This window comes from Micropterus dolomieu, linkage group LG21 (assembly GCF_021292245.1).
Source record: "Micropterus dolomieu isolate WLL.071019.BEF.003 ecotype Adirondacks linkage group LG21, ASM2129224v1, whole genome shotgun sequence".
Classification (NCBI taxonomy): Eukaryota; Metazoa; Chordata; class Actinopteri; order Centrarchiformes; family Centrarchidae; genus Micropterus; species Micropterus dolomieu.
This window is the reverse complement of record NC_060170.1, coordinates 30,936,866-30,964,645: the sequence shown is the minus strand read 5'-3', so window position 1 is coordinate 30,964,645 and position 27,780 is coordinate 30,936,866. Positions and strand designations below refer to the sequence as shown.

Genomic DNA, 27,780 nt, shown 5'->3' with positions numbered 1-27,780 from the left:
CTGCCTATTAAGAGACCGGAAGTTGTCCGTGTTCCTGCCTCCGTCTTGACACAGGTCCGGAGGATGCGCATAGTCTCAGATTTAAGGGGGGAGGTTTGGAGCAACCCGGACTCTCGTTGTTTAACAGTATTTCTCCGTCAGGAACGGTCAAAACTCTTAATAGGATTCATTCAAGTACCACTTTTTGGTGTAAGAATATAACAGCGAACGACATTTCGTTCTCGGACGTTTTGTTAGCGCGAGTTGAGCAACTTTAGGACACAGTTTTTCGGAGGTGAGGGGACGCGAGCGAAACGCTTTGGGATAAAGGGACCAACTAAACCAGCGCGTAGGCTGCAGTCGGATCGCTCCAGGTTAGCTAGGTAGGATAAAAGAAACCTGTCGCAAAGAACCCGACGGTAATGTTTCAGAAAAAGCAAGCTTAACATTTAAATCTGGAGGCTTTTCCCCCCCCTGCTTTATTGATTATTTTGGGTTTTTCGTGGTTGTGGGGATTGGAGCACGCACGCACATTCTTTCCTTCTGTCGCACAAGTTTGGCAAAAACATGCGCAAACTTTGATAGTTTGGAGTGAGTGAGCTTCGTTTAACTGGCCACACGTTTAAATCTGGATTTACTGGGGATATCTTTTTTTTTTTTCCGGGACGTTTTTCTGCATCCAGCCTCGGCTCAGAGGAGTCTTCCTGATCTGAGCAACACTGGCTGTTTCGCAGCCCCCCGCCAGGAAGGTGAGTTGGTGTCTTATTATTCCTCCACTCTTTGATTTAGCTTCACTTTTGCTGTGTGTTAAACGGGATAAGCTGTCGATTCCCCCCCATTGTAAAGGTTTGATTTTATTGATAAACCTCTTGTCTTAAAAAGGGCGCTGTTATTCATCAGTGCATTGCATTTAAACCACCTGTTTCTCTAAAGAAACTATCTTTGTGCGCTGGAAATAAGTCATATTAGTAGGTAAACAGTATGCTGCTTTGTTGAGGCACTTTTAGGGTAACACCTGTCTCCTCCATGCTTGAAAATGAAAGGGAACAAACGGTTAAAGTTAAAGCACAAGGCTCAAAATGTTGCCTGCAGTCCTGCAAAAAAAAACTGATTTGGGTTTCTATTTTAAGTCACAGCAGGCGCCTTTAATCAGATTAGATCATTTCTTGGAGAAATACTGGCTGTATCAAAGGTAAAAGTCTAGGCAGAAAGTGTTTTACACTGCACATGGCAGTGGAGTTTGGCCTCATGGCCAACTTTCTGAGCTGGTATATGTTTGCAGTGGTGCTATCAATCTCTGCATATCTGATCCTGGTCGATGGCACCACATCATTTATGTCTCAGGCTCAGACAAAACTATCAAACATAACCAGTAAAGTTCAGTTCATAACATGTGTTTCTTTCTTTCAAATCATGGGGGAAAAAATGACTTTAATCTGAAATGCAGTCAAGTTGCATCTTTATATTCTCAAGAGGCCAGTCTGACGTTATGTTGTGTTATGATATAAAGGAAGAGGAAGACGGATGGTTTTGGGAAAGCAGCATGTCCACAGGGAGTTCACCAGGACAAAAGAGAGTTTTCTCCTGCACCTTGTAATGGGAAGTGAGGAACAGTCCTGCCCTTTAATTTACTCGGTTGCTCCCTTGACGCAGAATTATCGTGAATTGAGCTGTATGATTGTATTTACTGTAACTATATATCCATCAAGAAACGTGGCGTGGAATTAAAAGTCTCCTCACAAGTCACTCATCCTACGGTTCAGAGGTTTAGGATTTCGTCTGATTAATGGTGCGTCTATATTTCTGTTTTTGGGATGTTTCAGGCTGATTTAACTCACCGTGCACGTTAGTAGCAAATGGATAAGAGGTTGTGTTTCATGGTTTAACCTCCCTTGAGAATAGATACTCACTCATTCATACAAACTGAAAAGGACTGAAAGTATGAACAGCACTTTGGATTTAAGTGTCACCCAAATGGCCTAGTGTCAGATGGCTTGACATTAAACATCTCTAAATTTGAGGGTAAGCTCAGGACACCTGATCTCCCTCCGTGGCACACTGGTGGCGGACCACTGATTCAGATTGTGAGGCTGCAGAAGAAAAAAAACAGAAGTGTCTGTTTTTGTGAAAACAGTAGCCTTAGGGAAATGGTCTGATGCTCTTATGTCTGCTGAACTGCAGCCGTGTGCAGACTGGCCTGTTGCTGGCTGGGAGTGCAGAGTTTAACTAAGAAGGGGGGGCTGGCGAAGGGGAGGGGGCTCCAGAATTTGGGAGCGGAGGAATTTTATGCATGGATGGCAGTGAACAGTAATTATGGTGCAGGCCGTGTTATGGGTCAGGCCTGTAACCTTTTGTCTTTGTATAATGAGAGAAGCTAAATGTGTCTTGCGTGTTCTAATCTGTTTAGTTTAACCCCTTTTTATTTGCCAGATTTCCAGCGTTCAAGTGTTACAATCTCTCAAGAGCTTTACAAAAACAAGTAGGACTTTACCAACACGTGGTTTCGTAATGCAGCAAAATGTCTTCACTCTTTTTCAAATGCAAGTTTCTAACCACTGATAAAGAGCCATGGATCATTCTGGGGTTTTTAATCAATTTTTATTTCAAAACTGCTTCCTGAACAATGTGGAAAAACAACAATTTTTGGATTAGCAAAAATGTAAGACTCCAAAATGAAAAGGTTTTGAAAGTGGGGGGGAAAAAACAGGGTTGAGCACTAAAAGGTGCAATGCAAAACCAACTGTATGGAGAGGTGTTGGTGTCTGTATTTCAGTCTACCACTGCCTAGGGGTTTATACTTGCCCTCCAGTCAGCTTGTCACTACACAAGTCTGGTTCAGTTTGAAGCGAATCCACCAGAGCCAGCACATATGTTTTAGTTGATTAGAGGCCACAGTAGTGGACCGTCATTTTGGAGAGCTCACAGGTGTGAGATGTGTTGCGGTGTAATTTGTTTTCATTTTAATCTCTTGTGTCATTTCTGTCAATCAGAAATGTTTCCTTAATGATTTGGCCACTTTTGAAACGGGGAAGGAAAAGTAGAACTTGCTTTGAACAGGCTTTGTCCATCTGGGACTTCAGTTTTGCTTGATTTGTGATCATCAGTGACTTGTAAATGACCTCAAGTCCAAGTTGACTGCTGTCATTACTTTAGTGAACAAATACTACAGAATGTTTTGAGTAATGATATTTCTGAGAGTTTATCACCTGCCAAATGTATTTAAGAATACAAATATTATTTTTCAGGGATCCTTTAAATTTGTGTCAGACTTGTGCAAAAATATATGTCCATAGGAAGGAATTGAAGGTAAAAAGTTTTCAAAGTAAACATTAATAGATAAAATTAAATTACTGTACATAATAAATACAGATGCTGGATTTTTGAGGCCAATATTGATGGTGATATTTGGGAGTTTCAAACCTCTAATAAGGCGATATCGGCTGATGGTTTAAAATCATTTTTATATTAACATATTAGGGATGCACCGAATGTTCAGCAACCGAAATTAATCGGCAGAAAATGGCAAGAAAGACCGAATAAATTTTACCGAACAATTACGTTGACATGTCAGCAGTGTGGAAGCCTTTTAAAGTGTCTGAGAAAGACGAAAAAATCGCTGTTTGCAGACACTGTTCTGCTGAAATGTCTCCTAGCACATCCACTCCATCTGTGGCTGACTTCTTAGAAAAGGCAACAAACGGTCTGACCCGCTTTGAGTGTTTCTGTCATTCATTTAAGCTGGCCGCACCTACATTTTAAAGTGCACACGTATTCAAGCCTTTATGGTAAGTCCACTGAACCGGACCAGAGCGATCTCACAGGCAGGTTAGCGACTATATCCTGTCCTTCTCTCTCTTATAAAGACAAGTGTTGCAGTATGAGAGTCCGACCTGAAGAGAGGCCGTGAAGTCTTCATGTTACGCCGTACGAGAACCACATACATTATTTTTCAAATTGTGTCAGACTTGAATGAATTTAGCACGAGGATACACGTGTGTCAACGTCCAGTTTTCAAAATAAGGTGTCTATACACTATGGAAATAAGATTAATTGGATTATATTCACAGAAAGTATAAAACATATTACATGTGTCCATTAAAAGTAAATGTAATTTATTTTACCGGACCCTCTCGGGCCTCAGACCCACCCACCATAGTCTCTCCAAAACCTGTGGGAAACGCTAAGTAAAAAGCACATTTTGACTGATTGAATTTATGCAATAGTAAAAAAAAAAGTCAAAATGTGAAGAACCTTATTCAGTATTAAGTTTTTCACTGTATTCGGTTTTGGCTTCGACCAAGAACTAAAACATAAACAACAATCCTCCATACAGATCCTTTTAATTTGTGTTTTAATGCAAGTGTAACCATTAGACATGCTGAACGTGACGTTTTACACAAACTATGTAATGACTTCACTGTCTCTAAATTACCTAAAACTTACTTTGGTATTTCTGCACGGCAATTGATTGATCCATATCGGCCAATGTACATACCAATTTTATATATTTACAATAAGCTTATAATGGAAATAAAAGACAGGGTTCAAATATGCAGCCTGTAATTTTTATGTACTGTCATTTCTGTATCGGCCAGCCTCTGTTCAGAGTTACTCGCAAATCCAGGATGAGTGTTCCCTTTGTGTGGATAGTAAGACACACTGTATGTTTAACTCCTGCTCCCATGGGAGCGGAGAATGACAAAGCTTTGTGTCATACTTTGAAGAAGCTACTTCCTCCTCTTTCGATTATTGACGGTTGTCTCAGTGACGCGGGCCAAGAGAACGTGGTCGGCTGCTCTTGGCGGTTCCTTCTGTCTGGCAGCAGAAGCACTCTCTCTTGGAGCCTTCCCAAACACTGACTCACTGCTTACGGAGCCGCGATGACCACGCTTCTTTATCCCCCTCGGACCCCCCTGACCCGGCTCAGCTGCTGGAACACTAGGCCATTCTTGGAAAGTGAAATCGAATTGGTTTTGAGGAGAACACAATGAGTGTCTCAGTGATGAACACTCGCACAAGCGATTACCTCTTAAAGGAAACCACAGCTGCATCTGAACATGACTTTGTGTGAAAATGTCAACCAAGTGGTGGTTTATGTGACGCAGATGTGATGCTGTTAGATTTCTGTCTCCATTAATTTTTATTGTCCTAATTGGCTTGATAAGAGTGAAAAATAAAAACTGATTTGTTCGACTCATCTTTACAAGTTAGTGGAGCAAATGGTTGCAGGGGGTCAGTTTGGCCTTGGGGACCAAAACCAACTGTTAGGTGATAGATCTCTCAGCGTGGAAACGATGGGCCCAGCGGTCTCTCTCTACAACGGTGTCACGTAACAGGCTGTAGTTTTTTGTTTTCTGGGTCTAAAACAAATTCCTCAAGGGGGTTAGGGGCAAGTGTTAATCTCTGTGGCCAGATGCTGCAGAGGTGATGATGCAAGCAGATGTTCATGCGAGGGTCACCCACTGCACTGTGACCCTATTTTGGACGGTACTGTACATTCTTTAACCCCAGCAGCAAAAACAAAAACTGGATACGAAATTGTCATGTGCGCAGACTTGAGTAGTTACTTTTAAGTTTTGAAAACGAAACACTTAAAGTGGGCGAGACTGTCCGCGGTTTGTTTGCTTGAGCTATCGGAGCGTGCCTGGTGCGCTGCTGGTTCTTATCAGTGTTTTTGTACAAGCAGGGCTGAATGCTGAAGTACCTACCTTGAACCTTTTGTAGACATACAGAATATTCTTCTTATTTACTATTTGTAAAAATGAACACTACCACAGAGAGTTTTATTCTACTGCTTTGTTTCCATTTTGAAGAGCCACAGAACTGCCATTTCATTCTTGGATATATCAAAGTTTATTTTCCTCCAGCACAATCCAAGCAAATGTTAATTACATACTTGTACCCTGAATTGATGTTTAGAGTTGTTGTTTTTCTTACTTATAATGCACCTTTTGAAAGCTTGATCACGTGGTCATTAATGTCTTTTATTTCTTTTTAGTTTAGCACTGTGAATGACCCGCTGCTGATGCCCCAAAGGTCTGAATGGAGTTCCAGTCGCAGAGAAGCCAACTGTTGTAGCTCCTTCAGCAGGATGCTGATGAGGCCAAGTATACTTCTGTTTCTGGCTTTATTCGCCCAAGTTTTAAGGACCCAGTGCCGGCCTGCCAACACTGATGAAGGTAAGATGGCTTGATAACTTAAAGCTACTCTGACTTAATTTGTACGCTGCTTTTTTTTTTACCTTTAGTAACATCATGTAATAGTTTGAACCAATGAACTTTGAAAGTCTGACTTATCTTGACTCCTGTCTTGAAAATCAAAGCTTTGTTGTTAGTACAGGAATGAAACCCTAACACACTCCAGGCTTTGGTGAAGTCTGTCCTTTTTGTAGCGTCAGTGTTTCCTCCACCACCCCCATTTGCCTGAGTCTGTTCTTCGAATGCGCTTTACTGCGTCGTCAGATGTAGCACAACTGTGTTTCTTTTTATTAGTAACATCGTTTCTGTGTTTCCTGGCTAACTAAAACAATTCACGTGCTTAGCTCATTAGAAATGGGTTCCCAACATATCTTACTCACTGAACTAGAATAATGACTTTTTTTTTTAAAGTTTTTTAATTTTTTTTTTTAAACTGGACGGTACAACTTGAAGACTTCCTACAAAGAATTTGCCCCGGTCTGGCTGTTGCACAAGTCAAGTTCTGAAAAGGGGAAAGAGGCACTGAAATCGAATCCTTAAAAATGTGTCTCTTGGATACAGTCCAGGAGTGTAATAGCTGCCTGGACTTGTGGGTAGATGGGGTTTGGATGTTTACGCTCTGCAGTCGGAAGTGGTGAGCAGCAAAATAATATGATAAAGCCCAGCATTATAATTAGAGTAATTAAGCAAGAGGGTCTCTCTTGGGCTGTAAGCCCTAAAATAAACCTGGCGCGGCTGTGTTTAAGCCAACAGTGGGACAGGGAGGAGTAAATGACTCCCATGTGTAGCCGTAGGGCAGCCCCGCTACCTCGCAGTCCCTGCTCCTCTCCTCCTTTTGTAATGAAAAGGTATTTGTTGTCACTGAGAGAGGAGTTAACTGTCAGGGAAACTATAAATTAGCCAGCTTTTTTTGAGGGGGAAAAAAAAGAAGCTGCTACTTTGAGCCCTCCCTTATCCTCAAGGATTGAGTTTCTGAGGAGACTGTCTTCTAAGGTGAGCCATAAATTTCCAGCAGGGCGGGGGGAAGTCTGATGCATTTGCACTCCGCCCAGTTCTTCATCACCAAATGGCCAGGTACTATCTATGTGCCTCTGTGCTTTTTCTCCTGCTCCCCCACTGGCTTTTTGCTTGGGAATGCTTCACTCCCCCCCACCACCACCACCCCTGCTTCCCTGCTGGGTGACGGATGGCTTCAGCTGTCGACAAACAGTCGCAGCAGAAGCATTTGGTTGCATTCCTTTTGTCTTATTTGGGGAAACAAAATGGTTATATGGAAGTGGTCATGTTTTATGCATGCTTCTTTGTTTGTCTTAGGGCTTTTTGGTGTGTGTGTGTGTGTGTGTGTGTGTGTGTGTCTTCACTCAAGAAGGGAATATTCAATGAACAAATTCATTTCATTGAATTTCTTCAAGGGCCACATGGACAGCCATTCAAACCATTACAGCCCTGTGAATATTTTCTCAGTTTGGTCATTCTTGATTGGTCAGAAACTTGATTGTGTTGTTTGGCTTTTTTTTTTGTGGGGTTGTGACAGTGAAAAGTCAGAAAGTTATTTATACGACTTTCCCAGAGGATTTGTTTGACTCGATGCTCTGCTGCCAGTCAAAGTAGATGAGCCACTGGCCCTTCAGTGGCGCGATCTTAAAATCTGGAGCTGCCACAGTCCTGAGAAAGACTCTTTTCAGACAGTGATGGGGGGGCCCAGAGGAGCATGGCTCTGCTGACGCTCGAGAGCGGAAAAACATGTGAACTGACTTAAAGGATAACACCAAATTAAATAGATTTATTCACTGTCAGCATTCATTTCCACTCAAGTAAAACCAACCATTGCTCATTATCTGTCAGCGGAATTATGTTGTGATGGTGACACAATGAACTTCTGAGCCTTATTGTTTAGTATAAAGCCTATGAATTAATGCAAAACTGTTGAAACTTTTTTTTTTTTAGAATATTGAAATGGTGCTCCATAAAGATAAGATGGACTTTGTTGAACCCACACTGGGGAAATTCACTTGTTACAGCAGCTCCAGATAAAAGACAACACAAGAGGTCGAAAAATAAGTGTGTGCCTGCGTGTACACAGATGTGATTGATATGAACATTGCACAAGTCGCAGCAGTGTGGCTCTGTGCAGAGATAAATAAATTAACAAAACCTTTAATACACCGTTCAAAGCAGCAGCTACAATGTAAAGATGAGCAGAGAAGATGACAGACAAATGGTTTAAAGGCAAGCAGTTTCATGCAAAGATAAAATAATATGACAATAAAGCTTTCATCACATCACGCATATTCAGCTGAAGACAGAGGAACAATAAGTTTTTGTTGTCAGATGGCTACAACGTCAAGGGCTTCCACATACATCCCACTTTCACTTGGTATGTTTTGTCGCAAAGGATCTGCTTCTGTACAGCACACACAGGAGCTGAGATACAAATTTCTGTTGTGAATGTGGTCATAGAAACAAAAGATCTAAACATGCAGATTTCCCTTTTGGTCCGTTCTGTATTTTCACCGGTGTGTTGATTTGTGTGAGTTTAAATTCAAAAAAGGGTGGAACAGTAAGTCAAATATGGAGAACTATTTTTATTTTATTAGAGGTTGGGCAGTGAACTTGATGTCAAAGCTAAATATGTGCAGAATTTTTAAAGCAGTTGAAATGTTAGTAGTCTTACTCTTGAAAAGAAGCTTTCTGATGCAGTTTGATGCATGAAATGTAAAGCTCTGCCCTTAAGCAACCATGCGCAGCTCACAAACAATAAAATGGTTAATCAGTTATCCTGATAATTACTTAATAAATCAGGCAGTGATGGAACTAGCTCCACATGCAGTTTCACTCTTTTGAAGAAGTCCTGGTTTTCCTGTGTTTGTCCATTAACGCCATAATGTAAGAGTAAATGTAGCTAAACTCGTCTGAATGACACTGAAACAACTTTGCACTGCACAGCAATCCTTGTAGCTCCCAAGTGTTAATCCCTGCTGATTGTCAGTGACTCATTTAGGAATGAAAAGGTCCTCCACTGGAGTGCTTTCAGGAGGGACACTCGCTCAGTGAATTTTTTTGGGCTTGCTAATAGGCATTGTCCCATTCTCTTGCTTCCTGCTAGTCCAAGCCTTTTGTCTCTTATCAATCCCCTCTACACGTCACCCACCCCTTTTGCTCTGCTGCGGTCAAATCAGCAGGGGAAACTCGCCATAGCCACCACAGAGCATTGACCAGCCCGACTGCACTGCATTCAACCATCACTCCAGTGAGAGCAGGAAATCCCAGAAGTCATTCACGCGGCATATTGCTTCCTATCTCGTAGCCAGAAAAGGTTCCATAGACTGGCGCCAACTCTTCCTTTTTAGTTAGTCGTGTATTTACAGACTTGTGCGCTGCTACCCGCCACACACCCCTAGTTTAAAACCTCTCAATGCTTCACAAAATCCCTTTCATGATTTATGTAATTAGGCTGATTTTAAACTACGTCAATCAATTTTTCCCAAAAACACATGAGAGACCATTCCAGATGGGTTGCTTTCTGAAAATTTGGTCCTTAATCCATTTTAATCCAATCATAGCGGCAGGAGGATTAATTTAGATGAAACATGCTGGAATTCAAAGGAAAGTTGGCTCTTACCTCAGTGTGAAGAGTTGAAAATAAATTTACTGTGAGTGATGCAAGTGTGTTGGTATTTGTTAGCATCATATTTCTGCGCTGAGTTCATCGGAAACATAGTTGCTCCGTCTTTTTTATTTTCAATCCATTTAATTTATATAACAGTTTTTTATTTTATTGTTTGTTTGTTTTTTTTAATTCAGCACAAGGAATAAAACATAAAAACATAGACCCCACACAAATAAATGGTTCACGAACAATTGAAAGATGACAACAGAAGACCGCACAGCTCTCTTGCTGGGTAAACTAGGGTATGGGATTTCCAACAGTTTTATATATGGCTGATTTGACTACATGTTGGTTACACTACGGTTATATATTTCTCCTCATTTTTTTTTTTTAAGTATGTTGTCACAGAAGCACAAATGGTCCTGGCTGTGGCCTACATTAAAGCAACAAGCAAATTTTACAGCTTTTTATGGGCGTTTTTATGATGTCTGCTGCCAGATTAACAGCTGGGATGTTGACACAGTCTTATCAGTGGCATCTCCATTTACAGGGCAGAGACAGACCCCCCACACACACGCACACCCCGAACACACACAGCACAGAAACCATGCGTTTAAGGCTATGTGCAGGTTTGATCGCTCTAGTGGCCCATCACTAAATGCCTCTTCTGCTTTTCCCCCCTTTGGTTTTGTTTTTTGAGGAGAAAGTTGATCCTACCCCCTGGCCCCCTTTCCTGCTGGGATTAAGGGCCTGTCAGACACATGTGATCCAGGAAATACCTTTACTAGGCCCGAGTGGGGTCACCATAGCAACTGGTACTAGAACCTGCCGCTGCAGGCCCTCTCTCGCTCGCTCTTGTGCACATGCTCACCGGCTTGCTCTCCCCGCTCCCTCTTTCCCTTTTTATTGTTTGGAGGCTTTTGTTGTAATGGTGGGAGGGATTTGTCAGGCTTGCTGATGTTGTCCTGAGGTTCTGCTGTATAGATGTGCTTCCTGTTGTTGTGACGGCACAGTGTGCTTAGAGAAAAGTTCAGAGTAATCTCATCTTGAGGGATCGCCTACTTCTGTGGCATTTGATTATCTAGTTCAGTTTTTCTTGTTGAAATGCTGAAGGGACTTTGTAGGAAATGGGAAAGGAGAATAAGTGAAATGACTCAGACTTTACATTATAGTGCCGCCACAGGGATTACTTTGTAGTGCTACCTGGCTGAAACAACAGAGCTGTGTCAACTAGGGTGACCAGACGTCCAGAAACTTTAGTGTTTGTAACGAAAATTAGACTAAACATGAGTTTTGATTATCTATCTAATAAAAAAGAGAGATTGTTGTGTGGTTCTCGGGCTACAGCAGTGCCTACAGGGTATGATGGACATTGTTGTTATCAAAAAGAGGGAAAGAGCATGTGTGTTACTTTTGTGGCGATTTCTAGTGTAGATGAAGTTAGTAGAAATTACAGTCATAAGGACGGGGGGGAAGTGTAGCTGCAGGCGGCCATGGAGGAGAGATACCTGACAGACGGATGTGACAGGCACCGCACTGATGAAATTAACAAAATAAAATCCATTTTATGTAACGGGTCATGATTTACCCACTGTTACATACCCAATGACTGACAGGTGACTTCCTAGTGGTGTCCCAAATTTCACTTTTTCTCATCTGGTCAACCTTATGTCAATTAACGCTGAAACCGTTGGTTAATTAATCAGTTAGTCTATATAAAAAATTATTTTGGATATTTGATTAAGTGTTTGAGTAAATTTTCCAGTGCTAAACTTGATTTCCTGCTTGTCCCGGCTTGCCTTTCATATCATTGCAAACTAAATCTCTTTATATTTTGAACTGAACAAAACAAGACATTTGATGATGTCATTTTGGGCTCTGGGAAATTGTGTCTCATATTTTTCACACATTTGTTGCCATTTTTTGTAGACGACGATAAATCAAGAAAATAATCAGCAGATGAACCACAAACTCAGAATCAGGATGCTAATTGGAACCATGCGTGCCTTTTTGGCCTGGACGTGATCCTGGATCAAGAATGTCAAGCAAGTTGGCCAGTGGCGATCTTTACCTTTTGTAACTAGACGCACAACACCTTTTGTGACGGACAACGTGTCACAATAATCTGGTTACCCCCCTCCTCCTTGCGGACTGGGGGGCTCAGGTGTCTCGCTTCGTGACGCCTCCCCTCTCTTCGATCGTCTAATTGGATTTCACCTTCCTTTCCCAAGTAGCTCCCTGCCTGCCTGACGATAGGCCCTTAACTAATTTGAGATATGATTTAATTTGAGGGAGAGGTTAGGCGGGCAGTTTCACCGAGAAGAAATAAAGGAAGGACTTTTCTGTTGTCTCTTGGACTCTGTTTTATATTTGAAGTACTTTTTGATGTGTCCACTGTACAGACGCAGCCCGTTTTTGTGTGAGAGCTCTCTGAACATTTTAGACACTCCCGTTCCCCTTCAGTTACTATTTTATTATTTAGTCAGAAATATTGTGATGTTTATTTGAGTAGAAACAGTCCTGGTACTTATCCTATTGTGAATGACTTGCACAATGTCTTGTATAGTTCATATGTGCCAAAGATGTTAATGTTTTTTATGTGTCATGGAGCCATAATTTTGTTTGTAATTACATGAAGTCACTGAGTGATAAACATCCTAGTACTATTACTTGCCTGTGGCAAAGAACCTTGGTGTTTGGTTTGATAGTAATTTAAATTTCGAGCAGCACACCACAAAGCTTGTTCAATCATGTTTTTATCAACTTAGAAATATAGCAAAAATTCGATCTATGTTAACTTTTAAGGACACCGAGACCATTTTACACACCTTCATCTCATCACGCCTGGATTATTGCAACAGCCTTTTCACCTGTTTAACCCAAAAATCTACTGATCGACTCCAGACTGTCCAGAACTCAGCTGCCAGGCTTTTAACCAGAACAAAGAAATATGACCACATTACTCCTATTTTAGCTTCATTACACTGGCTCCCAGTATGTTTTAGAATTGACTTTAAAATTCTATTGATCACTTTTAAAGCTCTTCATGGCCTCTCGCCTTGTTATATTTCTGAACTTTTAGTCCCATACGCACCAGCACGTTATCCCTTTTTATTTTATCCTATTTTACTAATTTTATATTTATCTTAAACGTGTATTTTAGCCTTTTCAATGTTTTCATGCTTTTATCTTTTATTGTTTTTGTATTATTGTATTTTGGGTATTATTGTCTTTACACTTGTTAAAGCACTTTCGTAACTTGTTATTTGAAAAGTGCTCTACAAATAAAGATTATTATTATTACTCTAAGTCAAACCATGTCCTACTATTTCCCTTTGCAGTCTCTGTTGAAACGCAGGGCGAGCTGTTCACACTCTACCCCGGGGATCGTCTGGATCTAAGTTGCTCTGCCAGCGGCTCCCTCCATGCTGTCAACTGGACCAAAGACCACGTGGCAGTAGTGGATGGAGAACACACGCACATCCGCAACGGCCAGCTGGAGATCGAGGCAGTGGAGCTGACGGACTCTGGTCTGTACACATGCACCACCTTTGGCAACCACAGCGTCTACTTCAACGTCACAGGTGAAGTCATAAAAAGAGTGCAGATGAATGAGTTTGTCTTTAATGTCTGTTGTTGTAATTTTTATCACTTAGTAGTTCTTTAGTGTAAAAGTAAATGAAAATGTCATTAAGGAAAAATCACTAAAACAAACAGTGGGGATATTTTGACTGTTTTTTTTTCTTTTCAAACGTATCACTTTTAAATGGTTTGACAATGCACAACATTAACACACTTGAATCAGTGTCACTTTTATAACACTATTCCAGTTTTTTAAAATAATTTAGCTTGATTTGTAAAAACAGTGTATCCACTAGTACAGCCTCTGCATCACTTAATGTTTACATGCTGCACATTGTCTTCAGTATACGTACATTTTCAAAGACATGATGACAGTAAAATATTCCTACTTGGCTCCAAATCGGTTTCTTTTTTTGTCTTTAAAAATGTTGCATCAGTGTGAGTGTTTGGCCTCACCCTTACTTTCTGTTTTACTAGTTGATACCCTGGCCTCATCTGAGGATGATGATGAAGATGAAGAGTCATCATCGGAGGAAGCCAAACAGTTGGGCAGCCAAAAACTTATGCGTAAGTGTGCTGATCTCTTCACGGTAACAAATGGTCATGACTCGCTCACACAAAGTCACAGGGTTGTGAGTAATGGTCATGGTCGGTGAATTGAGAGCATTATGATTCAGTTATGGTTCTGCCACGTGTGTGTGGGTCACATTTGGGTAAATGTTTTCACTCTGAATCAGAGGGTTTTCACTACTTCAGTGACAACTTTTACATGAGGAATGTCCCTGCGGTGACTAACTGTGACAAACCGCGGTTAACCTTAGATGTCTTCCAATTTGTCTGTAGAGCAATTAAGACACTCCGGCTTCATCATCTGGCTACTACTGCCCACTCTGGCCACAAAGAATCCAGTCGCTGCCAGACATGGCAAGCATGCCGACCTTGAGTTTGTACTCTGACACTCAAAGATTTATCTCCCCTGAAATTTACCCAAACATGACTTTTACTTAGCTGAGGCCTTGAAGCCACAACATCTTTTTTTTTTTTCTTCCTTTTTTATTTAAAGAAATTTAAGACCGTTACCCATTCAGTACTGCCAAGCCCTGTGACTATAATTAACAAGTCTTTTCTGAGTAAACATGCCTCATGTAATCTATCTATCCATTTTCTGCCTCTTGTTTGAGGCCTGTTTGTGGTGGCAATGTAGTGTAGACCTGTCCCTGCAATGTTTTCCAGCTCCTCCTAGGGAAGCCTGAGGTGTTCCCAAGCCAGATGAGATATGTATAATCTCTCCAGCATGTTCTGGGTCTACCCTGGTTTCTGCTACCAGTTGGACTTGCCCTGAAAACCTTTTCAAGGAAAGCATCCTGTTCAGTTGTCTGAATCACCTCAGCTGGCTCCTCTTGACACAAATGAGCAGGAGCTGTACTCCGAGCTCCCTCCGGATGTCTGAGCTCCTTACCCTATCTCTGAGGGTGAGCCAGGTCACCCTATGGAGGAAACTCATTTCGGCCAGTTGTATCTGCGATCTCATTCTTTCGGTCACCCATGATAAGGTGGCGATTCTAGGAGGGAGCGTTATGTAATGTCCTCTACAAAAAGAGCTTAAAATGAGATTTAGTTTTAGAAAATACTCACAATGTTTGCACTCTTTGTATTTGTTCGTCATCTGCTAACTTATATTTCTTTTTGTTTTTATTCTTTAGCCATGGCCCCACAATGGGCTCACCCAGAAAAAATGGAGAAAAAGCTTCACGCTGTCCCAGCCAGTAAGACCGTGAAGTTTCGATGCCAGGCCAGCGGCAACCCAACTCCCACGCTGAAATGGTACAAGAATGGCAAGGAGTTCAAGAGAGACCATCGCATTGGCGGCTTCAAGGTTGGTAATAAAAACATTTTGGAAATTTATTCCCCATAGAATTTCTTATTGACTCACTCCAAACTCATTCGCTACGAGTGGAGATGTGTCAGTGATCTCATCTCCACATGAGATCACCACCCCCTCCCCTGGAGTAAGAAACGCCCCCTGCAAGTGAAAAGCAGAGGCAAGTTTCACATTTGACCTGAGAAACAATGCAAGATGAAACCCTATGCCTCAAAAAGGAATGTTGTGCCATAGTAATTATACCTCCAGGTGGGCAATCCTAGCCATGAAGGAAAACACTGGCTGTCCTCATTCTGGGTATCAGTGCATCGTCTTTTCTGTAATTACATCCGCGCAGCAGTAAATTAACCATGATACCTAGTATATCTGTGATGTATGATTAGTGGTGTGGTTCCTCTTTTCGCTCAACATTTTCCTGTTTGCAGTCAGGCTGTATTCAAATGTGACGCTAACTGCTGACAAACTGAGAGGTTATTATAGTCAACTATTATTAAGATTTTTAGATTATTATTATTATTAATAAGACAACCATTTTCCGGTCTCTCGATTTACTTGGCAGAGGCGGATGAGGCCTGTGGATCACACCTGTTATCACAAGCATTCGAGATTAACACGATTAATCTGTTTTTTAAGGTTTGGTGGTTTAATGCTATTAATTATTTCCTTTTGTGCACAAGGAAGTTATTTAATCCTGTCATTGTGTTCATCTGAATACGGTCAATATGTATTAGGAGGGTGTAAATATTGCGCATTACGTAACTTTAAGGTTGACATTCAGTGGCAGTTGCCTCACAGGTGTGGGATTTATGTGCTTGTTCGCAGAGACTGCAAACAACCCTCCTCCTTCCCTGCATCTGCTCTTCCCATCAAGGTGTAGGCTAGTATAGCCTTGTCTTGTGCTTCCCCAGCTCATCTCCGTCCCCAGCTGGGGCGCATTTAGGAGTTTCCTCTCAGCTGCCTGCTCCCCTCGTCCCCCCACCCAGCCAGGCAGAATACTTAACCATCTGGCTGCTGTTTTTTTCAGTCAAGGTGCAAAGGTCTGCATCAGCGGCTGGGGACGTCTCTCATCCCTCCCACACTCTTGCTTTTATGGCCCGGCTTCTATTGTTCATATCGTCTGCATCGAGACGTGCGGGAGGGAGGGAATAATGCAGACCACATGTACGTGAAGCCGAGCGCAACACATCTGGCAGCAGGCAGCTGGACTCTCTCATCACGTTTTTAGCTAAATGAGGGAAACCGTATGGCTCGTTCTGTGTATATGCATGTTTGATGTTGCCATAGCCTTAGAGGTCCGTTAGTTAATCACACACTGCCGGTCTTGGCAGATTTATGGAAGAAAAACTATAACATGTCTTGGGAAAAAAGAACCAGACATCAGTTGGCACTAATAAGACAGGTTGGGGCAGATGTGTATATAAAACATTTTCCTATGGTCGTTTGTTAAGTAGGACAGAGATCCGCTGTTGAAAACACTGGGTGGTGTCACAGGAAGAAGGAGTAGTGTGTTATCGTGTTCTAATCACATCACACATCATTGACCTTGTTAGCCGTTGCTTTAAAATGAACATAATTTGATCTATGACAATTCATATTGGGAGAAAGCAGATGGAGAAAAATTAACATGAGTTCTTGCTGTTTAAACGCAGAATTGTAGTCTAGCTCCATCTCTGACGCCTTGATTGGCTCCCTACTGGCCTCATTTATGTTTAATTTAATTTGACTGAAAACATTTTAGCTCTGAATTGAGGAACTGACAGTCCAACAGTAAGTGTTATCCTTGCTATTTATATTGTGGACAGGAACTAAAATGCAGTGAGAGATGTTTTGTTTTTTATCTTTTTTTTTCTTTTTAGCCATTGAAGAAATCCATAGCTAGAGTTTTACCTGCTCTGTCTCATACAACAAACTGTATATCTGGTAATTAGCCTCACAAATGCAAAAGATTTCACTAAGAGCAGAAGTTCTGAATGGGGACAAAAAAGATTTTTTTTTGTAGGTATGAAGTACTTTCTAAACCTTGGCTTTCCCCCAAACCTTTAGGTCCGTGACCATGTGTGGACCATCATCATGGAATCTGTAGTACCCTCTGACAAGGGAAACTATACCTGTGTGGTGGAAAACCAGCACGGCAGCATCAATCACACCTACCAGCTAGATGTAGTCGGTAAGTGTTAACTGTAATCGCGTTGTTGGTATGCACCATTCCAGGTACCTGATTAACGCATTAAATGTGATCCATATCCCAAAAGCACAGTGACAGTCCTGGAGCCTTATAGAACTGGGTCTTTTTGTCAGCCCATGGATAGATTAGGCCCGTTTTACTTGAGTGGCCTGAGTGATGGACTCGTGTGGAGCAGAGAAGTGATTGCTCCTCTAGGACCTGCCCTGTGACTCGCTTTTACACCATTGGTTCAACAAATCACAGTCCCACTTCTTCCGTCACTGTTGTCCCCTGGGTGTTGCTTGCCCTCAGTAAGGACCTAGACTCTGATGAGCAGTAAGATCGCTTCAGTGAGGGGAGAGTTTTTGTCTCAAGTGCTTGCTAAGTCCCCACAGACGTCTCGGTCAGAAAAGCCTGGACTGTTGACAGTCTGCCACATTCTTGGCTTGTAAGTTTACTTTGGAGATTTATCAGTCATCAAAATGGAGCCGCAAGAACATTTTATTTCACAGTAACCGCTCCAGACCAGACACTTTACTTGGTTGCCCATCTATAGCTGCCAAGTCTTTATAATTACACAAGCAGCATTTATCTGGAGAAAAAGGCTGCTTTAATTCTCCATATGAGTAATAATAGTCTGCAACTTGTGAAATAACACACTATCAGATCAAATTATAGTGGCGACCTTTTTTGCTATTTGCTCCGGCCTATTCCAGTAAGAAAGCCTCAACATGTTTACTTTTGAATTATTGCACCTGTGTTTGTCCTGATATTGTGTGTTCGCCTCACTGCTCACCAAACTTCTAAACTAACTTGTGTATGTTTTGGTTGTGCTGCAGAGCGCTCTCCCCACAGGCCAATCCTGCAGGCCGGCCTGCCGGCTAATCGCACCGCAGTGGTGGGCAGCGACGTGGAGTTTGAGTGCAAGGTGTTCAGCGACCCTCAGCCTCATATCCAGTGGCTGAAGCACATTGAGGTCAACGGGAGCCGAGTTGGTCCCGATGGTTTACCGTATGTCCGTGTCCTCAAGGTAGGAGCTTACTGTGACCAATCCTGCCGCAACAAGCCAGTTAAAATCTTTTTTTTTTTAAATGCTTAACAGGAAATGGAGGAATTTGGATAAAATATTGTCCTCTATTGCTAAGTCAGTTTTTATTTTATTTTTTATACCAAGTACTATCTGTAAAAGAGATCCAAAGTGCATCCTTGCTATTGTAACTCTGAGCATTACCCACACAAATCAAAAGATGCCTTTACCGAATGCTTTACTCCAGTTTGATCCTGTGTCTGCTGCTTTATTTCTGTGTTGCACATGACATGTTTTTATTTCCAGCATTCTGGGGTCAATAGCTCGGACGCTCAGGTGCTGACCCTCTACAATGTGACTGAGGAGGAGAGCGGAGAGTATATATGTAAAGTGTCCAATTATATAGGAGAGGCCAATCAGTCGGCCTGGCTGACTGTCACCAGATATGAGCCCACAGGTAATCACCACGCAGCAGTACAGGACCGACACAGTGGAGGCGCATCTAGGACCACCTGGGAAAAGCTAGGGCTATATAACTAGGGCCATATAACCTCAGCTGTTTCTCTCCTCCCTCCCTCCGTTTCTCCCTCCCTCTCTCCTGCCTCAGTGCTCCTGACTGTAAATGACGCTATGGAAAATTCCCAGCAGAACAGTTGAAAGTGTTTAGTCTCAGGTTTATGTTGGGCCCGTTCTCATTCCTGCCCCATGCCTGTTCTGTGCCCTCCTAATAAGGGCCTCTCTTGCCATCTTCCTATTACTCGCGCTCCCTTGCCCTTCAAAGTTCTCCATGCATGGCTCACAGGCTCTCTTGCTCCTTTTGTTTTGTTTTTTTCCAGCTGTCCTCCTCTGCTTTCCTAAGTTTCACAGACCTCCTGTTTGTCTAATGTTCACATAGTTTGCAGAAGTGTGCCAGTGTGAGTTTGAGTGTGCCCTGTTCTGCTGTGGAGTTTTCCATGTTGCCCATCTCTTGCATGTAGAGATGAGACTGAGGTATTTGATGTGGTGATGGGGTGGCGCAATGTGGGGTTCAGCAGCACAAACTCAACCTAACCAGCTCCTCCACTAACAGATACTGGAGGGCTCTTCCTGACAGAGTCCTCTGCAGGGGGCTCTCGGTGGTACTTTTTGGGCAGATGGTGTTGGATCGAGGAGGAGAACGCTCCTCCATCCCCTTTCTCTTTCAGAATCCTTTACTCATGGTTCCCTTTCCCCTCTTGGGCCTCTTGTTGGGTCTGCTTCCTCTGTTATTTTCTAGACCGCTGGCCTTAACACCACGGACAAGGAAATGGAAGTCCTCCAACTGAGAAATGTGTCTTTTGATGACGCTGGGGAGTATACCTGCTTGGCGGGCAATTCTATCGGGTTCTCTCATCACTCTGCATGGTTGACCGTTTTTGAAGGTATCAGTGGTTCTGTCTCTCTCCTATATTTCCCTTGTCTAACTCTAGCCTGGCTGTCCACCTTCACATTTGCCAGAAAAGGGTCTTTTCCGACTCTAGTTCTGTTGAAAAATGTGAGAGGAAGCCAGGGCAAGTTACAAGTACTAAAACTGCCCCTCCCTCTGTCCTCGGCATGGCTCCTGCTCCATCTAAACTCTCTAGATGGGAGAGTATGGGCCATGCTCTGCTGTCTCTTAAATGAAATCAGCAAATGCCAAACAACCCAAGAGCTATCTGTTACATGGTCTACAATGACAAAGAAATCCACAGTAGTTTTTAAAAAAACAAGATCACGTAGAAGTGTAATTAATGGTCTCAGCCAAGTAGAACTGCACATTTATAGACTGGTTGTTTGGCAGCTCTGATCAGATTTCACTTTGAACTGTCTCTACCATTCTGCTCTTTAACTGGTGTTTGCATTTGATTTGGTGTAAAGCTGATTTTCTTTGACAAGCACTACAAATGACATGTATTCCTGATGTCATTTCCTGCTGTGAGCACAGCGGCTGGCTCTGATAATTGGCTCGGTGTAGTGGATGTGTCTCATTCCCGAGGGTTGGAATGGGCATTTGTCCAATTATCAAGCGGCTTGTCAGTCAGCCTCTTCACACAAGTGCAGCTCACTTGTGTTGCTGGTGTTGGTTAGGGGTGTATGGGTACACTTCAGTCAGCGTGGCACCCTTGGTTTGGGATGCATCGCTTTACATGTCGTGCTTCCAGCACACATTTGTTGTATGTGATAATCTCTCACTAACATAAGGCAACAACATATCATATCTAATATTTTTCAGTGGCAATACTTGCTGTGATTGGGCCTGAGCAGCGTTTTAGTCAACTAGAATAACTCTTGGCAATTTACTACAGAATCCACTCCTGTAAAAAGTAGTTTAAGCTTGGCATATATGTTCACTCATTTATTTAGTAGTGTTTTTTTAACACTACACCAGACAGGATTGATAGTAGTTGCATGGATTTAAAAGCCATTGTTCATCATAATATTACAACATCATATTACATCATTAATGACCTCAACAGGATTTAGTCCCTACTGTAGGTACACTCATGAACAAGCATTCAGAACTGCTTTGTGAGATCTAGCTTCTGTGCAAAAAGCCACATCCCAAGCCCAAGGTATGCCTCTTTTTCACTAAAATATGAAATCCATTACACCCCTAGGATTGGAATGAATAAACGTTGGTGTTTTTCACTGAATGGGAGGAAAAAAACAAGATCTGAATTGGACAGTTTCTTTGAATAATTCTTCAAAATAATTTAACAGCTGTTTTTTTTTGTTTGTTTGTTTTTTATTTGTTTGTTTTTGGTGGGGTTTTTTTCTTTTTGGGATTTAGTACATAAGTATGTTTTCTTAAAAACATGGTTTTCTTGTATTGCCAGCACCAACACACACAAACAACTCTTTTAAAACTGCATTACAAATGGAGAATTGGAATTTTATTGATCAAGTGAAGTAGTCAGCTTACTGTATTGAGCTCATGCTTTGTGGTATCCTGCCTTTTAGACCCATAGGTAGACATGAAATGTGAATTAGACGGTTTGAAGTAGAAATGATGTGCAGTGTTGAAACATTGTGTGTGTGAAGTGTTGATACTTTGTATAAAAGTCAGATCCTTTGCACGCAGTTAGTCTTCTGGTGTATCCATTAATTAGTACATCAGCAAAATGATATAGATTTATGTGTCAATATCTTGCTTTTGCAATACTTTTGAATTTGAATCCATCCCAACTATTTATCATTGATCCAAGAGACTGAGTGCTTCTCACATTAGCAAGAAAATGTAGAATGAAACCCTGTGCTTCAAAGAAGTGATAATTGTGGTACAGTACAAGTTTTTGCCCCGTCTGTGTCCAAAGGCTCTGGTTTTTAGACGGGGCAGCTGTGTATGTGTGCATGTTTGAGTGGTCAATTTGTTTTTGTTGCTCTGAGTTTTAAAGTATGGGTATGTTTGGTGTGATTGAGTGTATTAAGTCAGACCTTTCTGTGGTAGTTTGATTTCATTGATGACCGCTGACCCGACCCATCCCCTGCTCCCCCCCCCCCCTGTCACCCTGCGTCCACACTATCTAGCTGTCTCACAGTATCCTCCAACCAACCACACCTACCTGGAGGTTGTCATCTACTGTGTGGGCTTCTTCTTCATCGCTGTCATGATTGCCATCGCAATTATTGTGAAGATTCGCACCACCTCAAAGAAGAGCGACTTCAACAGTCAGCTGGCGGTCCACAAGCTGGCCAAAAGCATCCCCCTGCGCAGACAGGTAACAGAAAGTAGATAGGGGGTTTGGAATATTTATACCTTTTCATCTCTTCTTTCTGTGTCTCCACATGCCATTTTTCATAATTTTAAGCTTATACATTTACACAGAATTTATGTGTATGCTAACAATTCTAAAAGCCTGCATTCAAATAGGTTTCAGGTTCATTGTAGCTCCTTGAGGTCTTGTGTATCAGGTAAGTACTGGAGGAATATTTCTTGGTACACCGCAGTTGTTTGGTTGGTTTCTACACGGTGGTCCGTTAGGAATTTCAGCACCTACTGTGTAGTTTTCATTTTCTCTTGGTCACTGTTGCTGCTGTTGTCTGTTCCATTATTAGAGGAGTAATCTCAGGTTATTTTTTTTTCTTACCTCAGGTGTCTGTGGACTCTAGCTCCTCCATCCACTCTGGGGTGATGCTGGTTCGTCCCTCCCGCCTCTCTTCCAGTGGATCTCCAATGCTGTCAGGGGTGTCTGAGTATGAACTGCCCCAGGATCCCCGCTGGGAGCTTCTCCGGGACAGGTATGTCCTAGACAGGGCAACAACAGCCTAGAGGATGGAAAAGGGAGCTTCTGAAAAGAAGTTGCTTTTGAAATGGTCAGTCTGCTTGGACAGGGACCAGCTGCACAAGGAAAAGTTAAGGCACTTAAACAGCACTACAACAATGTGGTTGCACAGAGCAACAGCATGTAACTAAACCTCAAAAGCAGACTGTCAAAAAGTTAAATACGTAACCGAAGATTAAAAATGAAAGGCCAAACTTTACCACACACTACATAATACAGGTTTGGAGTTAAAACTCCACTGACTGTTAATGACTTGCTCTGTCTTCTTCACAGACTTGTTCTCGGGAAGCCGCTGGGTGAAGGCTGCTTCGGTCAGGTGGTGATGGGAGAGGCGCTGGGTCTCGACAAAGAGAAGCCAAACCGTGTGACCAAGGTTGCGGTCAAAATGTTGAAATGTAAGTTGGCTATTATTTTTAAAAGTTAACATAAAACCGTAGACTTGCATGAATTGGTACTGAAACTAACGAGATCTGCTAGAGTAAGGCATGGATTTGCAGAGGAGAGAGAAAAGCTATACTGTGTATAGACTTTACAGAGTCCAGGCTCCAGGGACAAGAAACTTCTAACACCAAAACTGTGATGAAGAGATACTAAGACATCTGCCATTGGATCCCAGCCACTGTGCAAATGGGAGAGCAGAGTAAAAATTTATGAGAACCCTTGACATCCCATATAAAACAGTGTTCATTAAACTGCACGGAGGAGTGAGGATGTAGGGAAAGTAGCATTTATTGTCTGGTACTTTAAGTGCCTTTCCCCCGGGAGCATTCTCCAAGACAAACGCCAGCCTAACTCTGCAAGAGCTGCAATGTCTTTTGCAAGGTGATTATTGTGAGCGACCTTTTTGAGGCTTTTCACCAACAGAACACGGACTAATTACCCTGATTTGATTTATTTCCCCTCCAGCTGACGCCACAGAGAAAGACCTGTCAGACCTGATTTCAGAGATGGAGATGATGAAGATCATTGGGAAGCACAAGAACATCATTAATCTGCTGGGAGCCTGTACACAGGATGGTAGGACCAGACAGACCTGCTCAGGCCAACACACACATGCACACACTGTTGTCCCTCAGACACTTTCTTTAAGAGGTTTGTGTAGAACAGCATGAATAAATGATTCTGACACCAGCTTCCAAGCTCGCAGTTTGAATCGACCACTGCTGCTGCTATTTTTCTCCAATCATCCCTGACGAAAAACTAAAGGAAACTAACCTCTAATGACCCTGCAGTGCACATCGCTCTGTTGCTTCCGCACTGAAACACAAAGCAATTTGTTCACTCCGCTTTATTTACCAGTTGTAAGTTGACAGTGGTTTGACAGTAATCTGTATCCTGAGTAATTCATTTGTAATGTATTTATAACCTGTGCCATTAAGTGTAGTTTATGTTAATGTACTTGCCTATAATCCTAAGCATCTTAAATTATTTAACCTTCCACATTCTCATTCACAAAGAGATAGAATCCAATTGATTTTGTTGTCCTTGTGACTTTTACTTTTGTGCTACCAACACTTAGCATAGATTTCAAGTATAGGTTTTAAGTATTTTGTGATGTGCTTTATGTTTTCTGCTAATATGTCTCCCATAAGGATGATTTTGACAATTTTCTTAGCACTGCCATCATTTCTCCATCTCCCCGTCTTTCGATTTTTAAAATTGTATGTTGCATGGGCTCATATTATGGTGATGAGTTTATGATGATGTATTCTGGCCTTTCTTCCAATTGTTTCTAGGTCCTCTGTACGTGATAGTAGAGTACGCATCCAAGGGTAACTTGCGGGAGTACTTGCGAGCTCGGCGCCCACCGGGCATGGAGTACTGCTACAACCCAGACCAGGTTCCTGTCGAGAACATGTCTATCAAAGACCTGGTGTCCTGTGCTTACCAAGTGGCCCGAGGCATGGAGTATTTGTCCTCCAAAAAGGTAACCCAACTAGCCATTCTCAGCCCTCCCATATTACACTCACAGAATCAGGTGGCGCAACAGCGACTGTAAATATTCTTGACACGGATTCCCAGGATTTTTTTTCAGTTTTGGTAATGCCTGTTTTTATTTGCGCAGTGCATCCACAGAGATCTTGCCGCTCGAAATGTTTTGGTAACAGAGGACAGTGTGATGAAAATAGCTGACTTTGGCCTGGCAAGAGATATCCACCACATTGATTACTATAAGAAGACCACCAATGTAAGTATTTTTATCATTTGTTTAATGTAGAGTTTTTGCATAGTCGTGTGGAGAATGAATGGCCACGAGTGTTTTCCGCTGCAAAGCCCAGCAAGGTGAAGTTGTTTACCATGATCACGTATTAGAGGCATGCTAGTCACTAACCACAGTAAGAGCCTGTCACGTGCAGCCCTTTTGAGCTTAATATTTATATTTTTATCTATACCTCCCCTGAAATATTTAAAACTGATCCGCTGACCAAATAGTGCAGAATATGTTCGCTGCGGTGAGGCTGTAGTCGAAACGCATGTCATCACGCTGTGGCTAAAGCAGACTGGGGGGGGCACCTTAATACTGTAGATGGTAACAGGCATACCTTTTTCCACAGGGTCGTTTACCAGTCAAGTGGATGGCGCCCGAGGCTCTGTTTGACCGGATATACACACACCAAAGTGATGTGTGAGTATCACGTGTCGTTACTTTTCCAACTCCGTCTCGATGGAATGTGAGGGGATAACATTTAGTCGTGCAGAAAATCTAGACTCTCCTGTCTTTCTGTCTGCAGCTGGTCATTTGGGGTGCTGCTTTGGGAGATCTTCACCCTGGGAGGCTCTCCGTATCCCGGCGTCCCAGTGGAAGAGCTGTTCAAGCTGCTGAAGGAAGGTCACCGTATGGACAAGCCCACGACATGCACTCAAGAGCTGTAAGGAAACAATACACATAAACTTAAGTTAGGAGCTAAATGCAACCTACAACAATCCCAAGAACATCTTCAGAAAATGACCCCCACCTACTAAAACCAGTACTTCTGAAATTGTAATGTGTAATTTTATACGAATTGTTTTAAAGGTAGGATTATGCATACAGTATAGACAAAAGTATTGCGCATGGAACCGAAGGTTCTACAGTTACGTTTGTAGAGGTACGTTCACAACCTGAAAGTACAGGGCACACAGAAAATTATTTTAAAAGTAACAGGCACTCTCACTTTGAATCAAAGTAAAGCTTAGTCACTGCTGTGTCTCATGCTTGGCCCAAACCGTATTAATATTTACATTACCCATGTTGTATATCAGAACAGTTCTGGGTGCTTGGCAACGAAATAATTATTTCTGCCGTTGTTTGAGTGACGACAAAAAAAAAATAAAACCCTAAGAGGTCAAGTGTTCAGCTTTGTTTTTAGTCTGTCTGCTTCCAGCTACAGCTGGATGTGATGTTTCTGACCACTCCTCACAAGAATTTAACATACTTTAAAATAATTAGGTTTTTTTAGAAATGACTGCTCAGAGATTTAAAGGTTGGATAATCTGGACTGCTCAATTGTGAATCACTTGATCTCTGCAGGTATATGATGATGAGGGACTGCTGGCATGCTGTGCCCTCTCAAAGACCCACATTCAAACAGCTGGTAGAGGACCTAGATCGCTGCCTGGCCATGACATCCAACCAGGTCAGTCCTCCTCTCCTCACTACACAAGGAAGAAACAGAAATGTTTTTGTTTTTGGAAGTGAAATGTTGATTCAACCTCTGCCACCTTCTCCGTGTTGCCTACAGGAGTATTTGGAGCTGTCAGTGCCTCTGGACCAATATTCCCCCAGCTACCCGGACACCCGCAGCTCCACCTGCTCCTCTGGAGAGGACTCTGTCTTCTCCCATGATGCTGGAGCCGAGGAGCCCTGCCTGCCAAAGTTCCCTCCCCACCCCAACGGGGCAGCCATTAAGAAACGCTGATACCTCATCTCCATTCAGACAAGCACGGGCTGTTCCTCCGCTCCCTGCCTCATGGGGTTGAACTTTTCCCCACATTCCCAGAGATGAAGCTAAAAAAAAAAACAAACAAAACACTGGTGCTCTGAGAGAAAGGAGCTTGGAGACACCTCGCAGAACTTGTTGGATCACATGGACTGACGAGTGAAGCCGTTTCCCGGTTCTTGGTGGTGGCGGTGTTTATGGGGCACTTTGTTTTAACGGGAGTGGCAGTTCGTCACAGTGTCAGGAAAAATAAAGAGCACAATCCCGCTCTTCTCTCCACTTTGGGCATTCCACAGGTCATGAGAATCAAAAGGACAGACTGTGATTATGTCCGTGGTTGTTTCATCAGTAGTGAAGGACAGTATTCTGCTTTTCAGACCAAATCCAGAGAATATACGACCAAGGGACATGCAGCTCTGTGATCCACTGCATCATTCACTCTTGTAAATACAGTTAGAAAATTATAAATATGAATATATATTTACATTGTACTCTTATTTTTATTACCATAATTGATTTATTTTCTTTTGTACAATGATACTTTTTGTTTGATCCATTTTTAAAAAAAAAAAATATAGGCTGTAGGGGCAGATGTTACATGAGAATATGTTTAAATTGCTGAGGATTACATGGCCAGTTTTTTTTTTTTTTTTTTTAATCACAGCTTTGATTCCCCTAAATGTACTGCATAATCGTCAATGGAGAACTATATATATTGGGTTTTCTATTTTTTAACTCTAAGTGCTTTTCATAAAACAACCTGCAGTACAGTAAATGTCAGTGTTTGGGGTTTCTCTCCATCAGAGGCGTGTGTGTGTGTGTGTGTGTGTGTGTGTGTGTTTTTAAAAAAAAAAAAAAAAAAAAAATCTTGTATCATTCAAGATTGTTCATTTTCAAGGTTGGTCACAACTGTAAATATTCGTGGTTGTACGCCATGCTTGTTAAAATCCAGAGTCATTTGCTTAAGTCAACATCGTGCACTTCCACTGTGCATGCCTTCCACGTGATGAGCTTGTCTTCTACTGTAAAGGCTTTAACAGGACTTACATTTGCTGCCATATAACTTCTGATGAAGAGTCGCAGAACACGTATGTCATCGTAAAAGGATTACATTAAATAAAATGCTATTGAAATACAAA

At 42.1% G+C, this 27,780-nt stretch overlaps 1 protein-coding gene across 5 annotated transcripts; it reads left to right on the top strand.

The window, feature by feature from the left end:
- Window positions 1-55: 55 nt before the first annotated feature.
- Window positions 56-27,780, top strand: fgfr1a (fibroblast growth factor receptor 1a). 5 transcript variants are annotated; one of them, XM_046034880.1, is made up of 19 exons: window positions 56-362; window positions 663-728; window positions 5,983-6,158; window positions 13,128-13,370; window positions 13,846-13,935; window positions 15,072-15,244; window positions 17,294-17,417; window positions 18,254-18,444; window positions 18,748-18,898; window positions 21,967-22,163; window positions 22,532-22,677; window positions 22,995-23,116; window positions 23,628-23,738; window positions 24,458-24,648; window positions 24,787-24,909; window positions 25,277-25,347; window positions 25,454-25,591; window positions 26,233-26,338; window positions 26,444-27,780. In XM_046034880.1, exons 3-19 carry the CDS (start codon window positions 6,005-6,007, stop codon window positions 26,618-26,620), a joined length of 2,508 nt encoding a protein of 835 aa, XP_045890836.1. In that variant the 5' UTR covers window positions 56-362; window positions 663-728; window positions 5,983-6,004; the 3' UTR covers window positions 26,621-27,780. The 5 variants fall into 5 exon arrangements, with proteins under 5 accessions (XP_045890836.1, XP_045890838.1, XP_045890835.1 ...); XM_046034882.1 differs by having other exon boundaries at window positions 5,978-6,158; window positions 21,967-22,157; XM_046034879.1 differs by having other exon boundaries at window positions 5,978-6,158.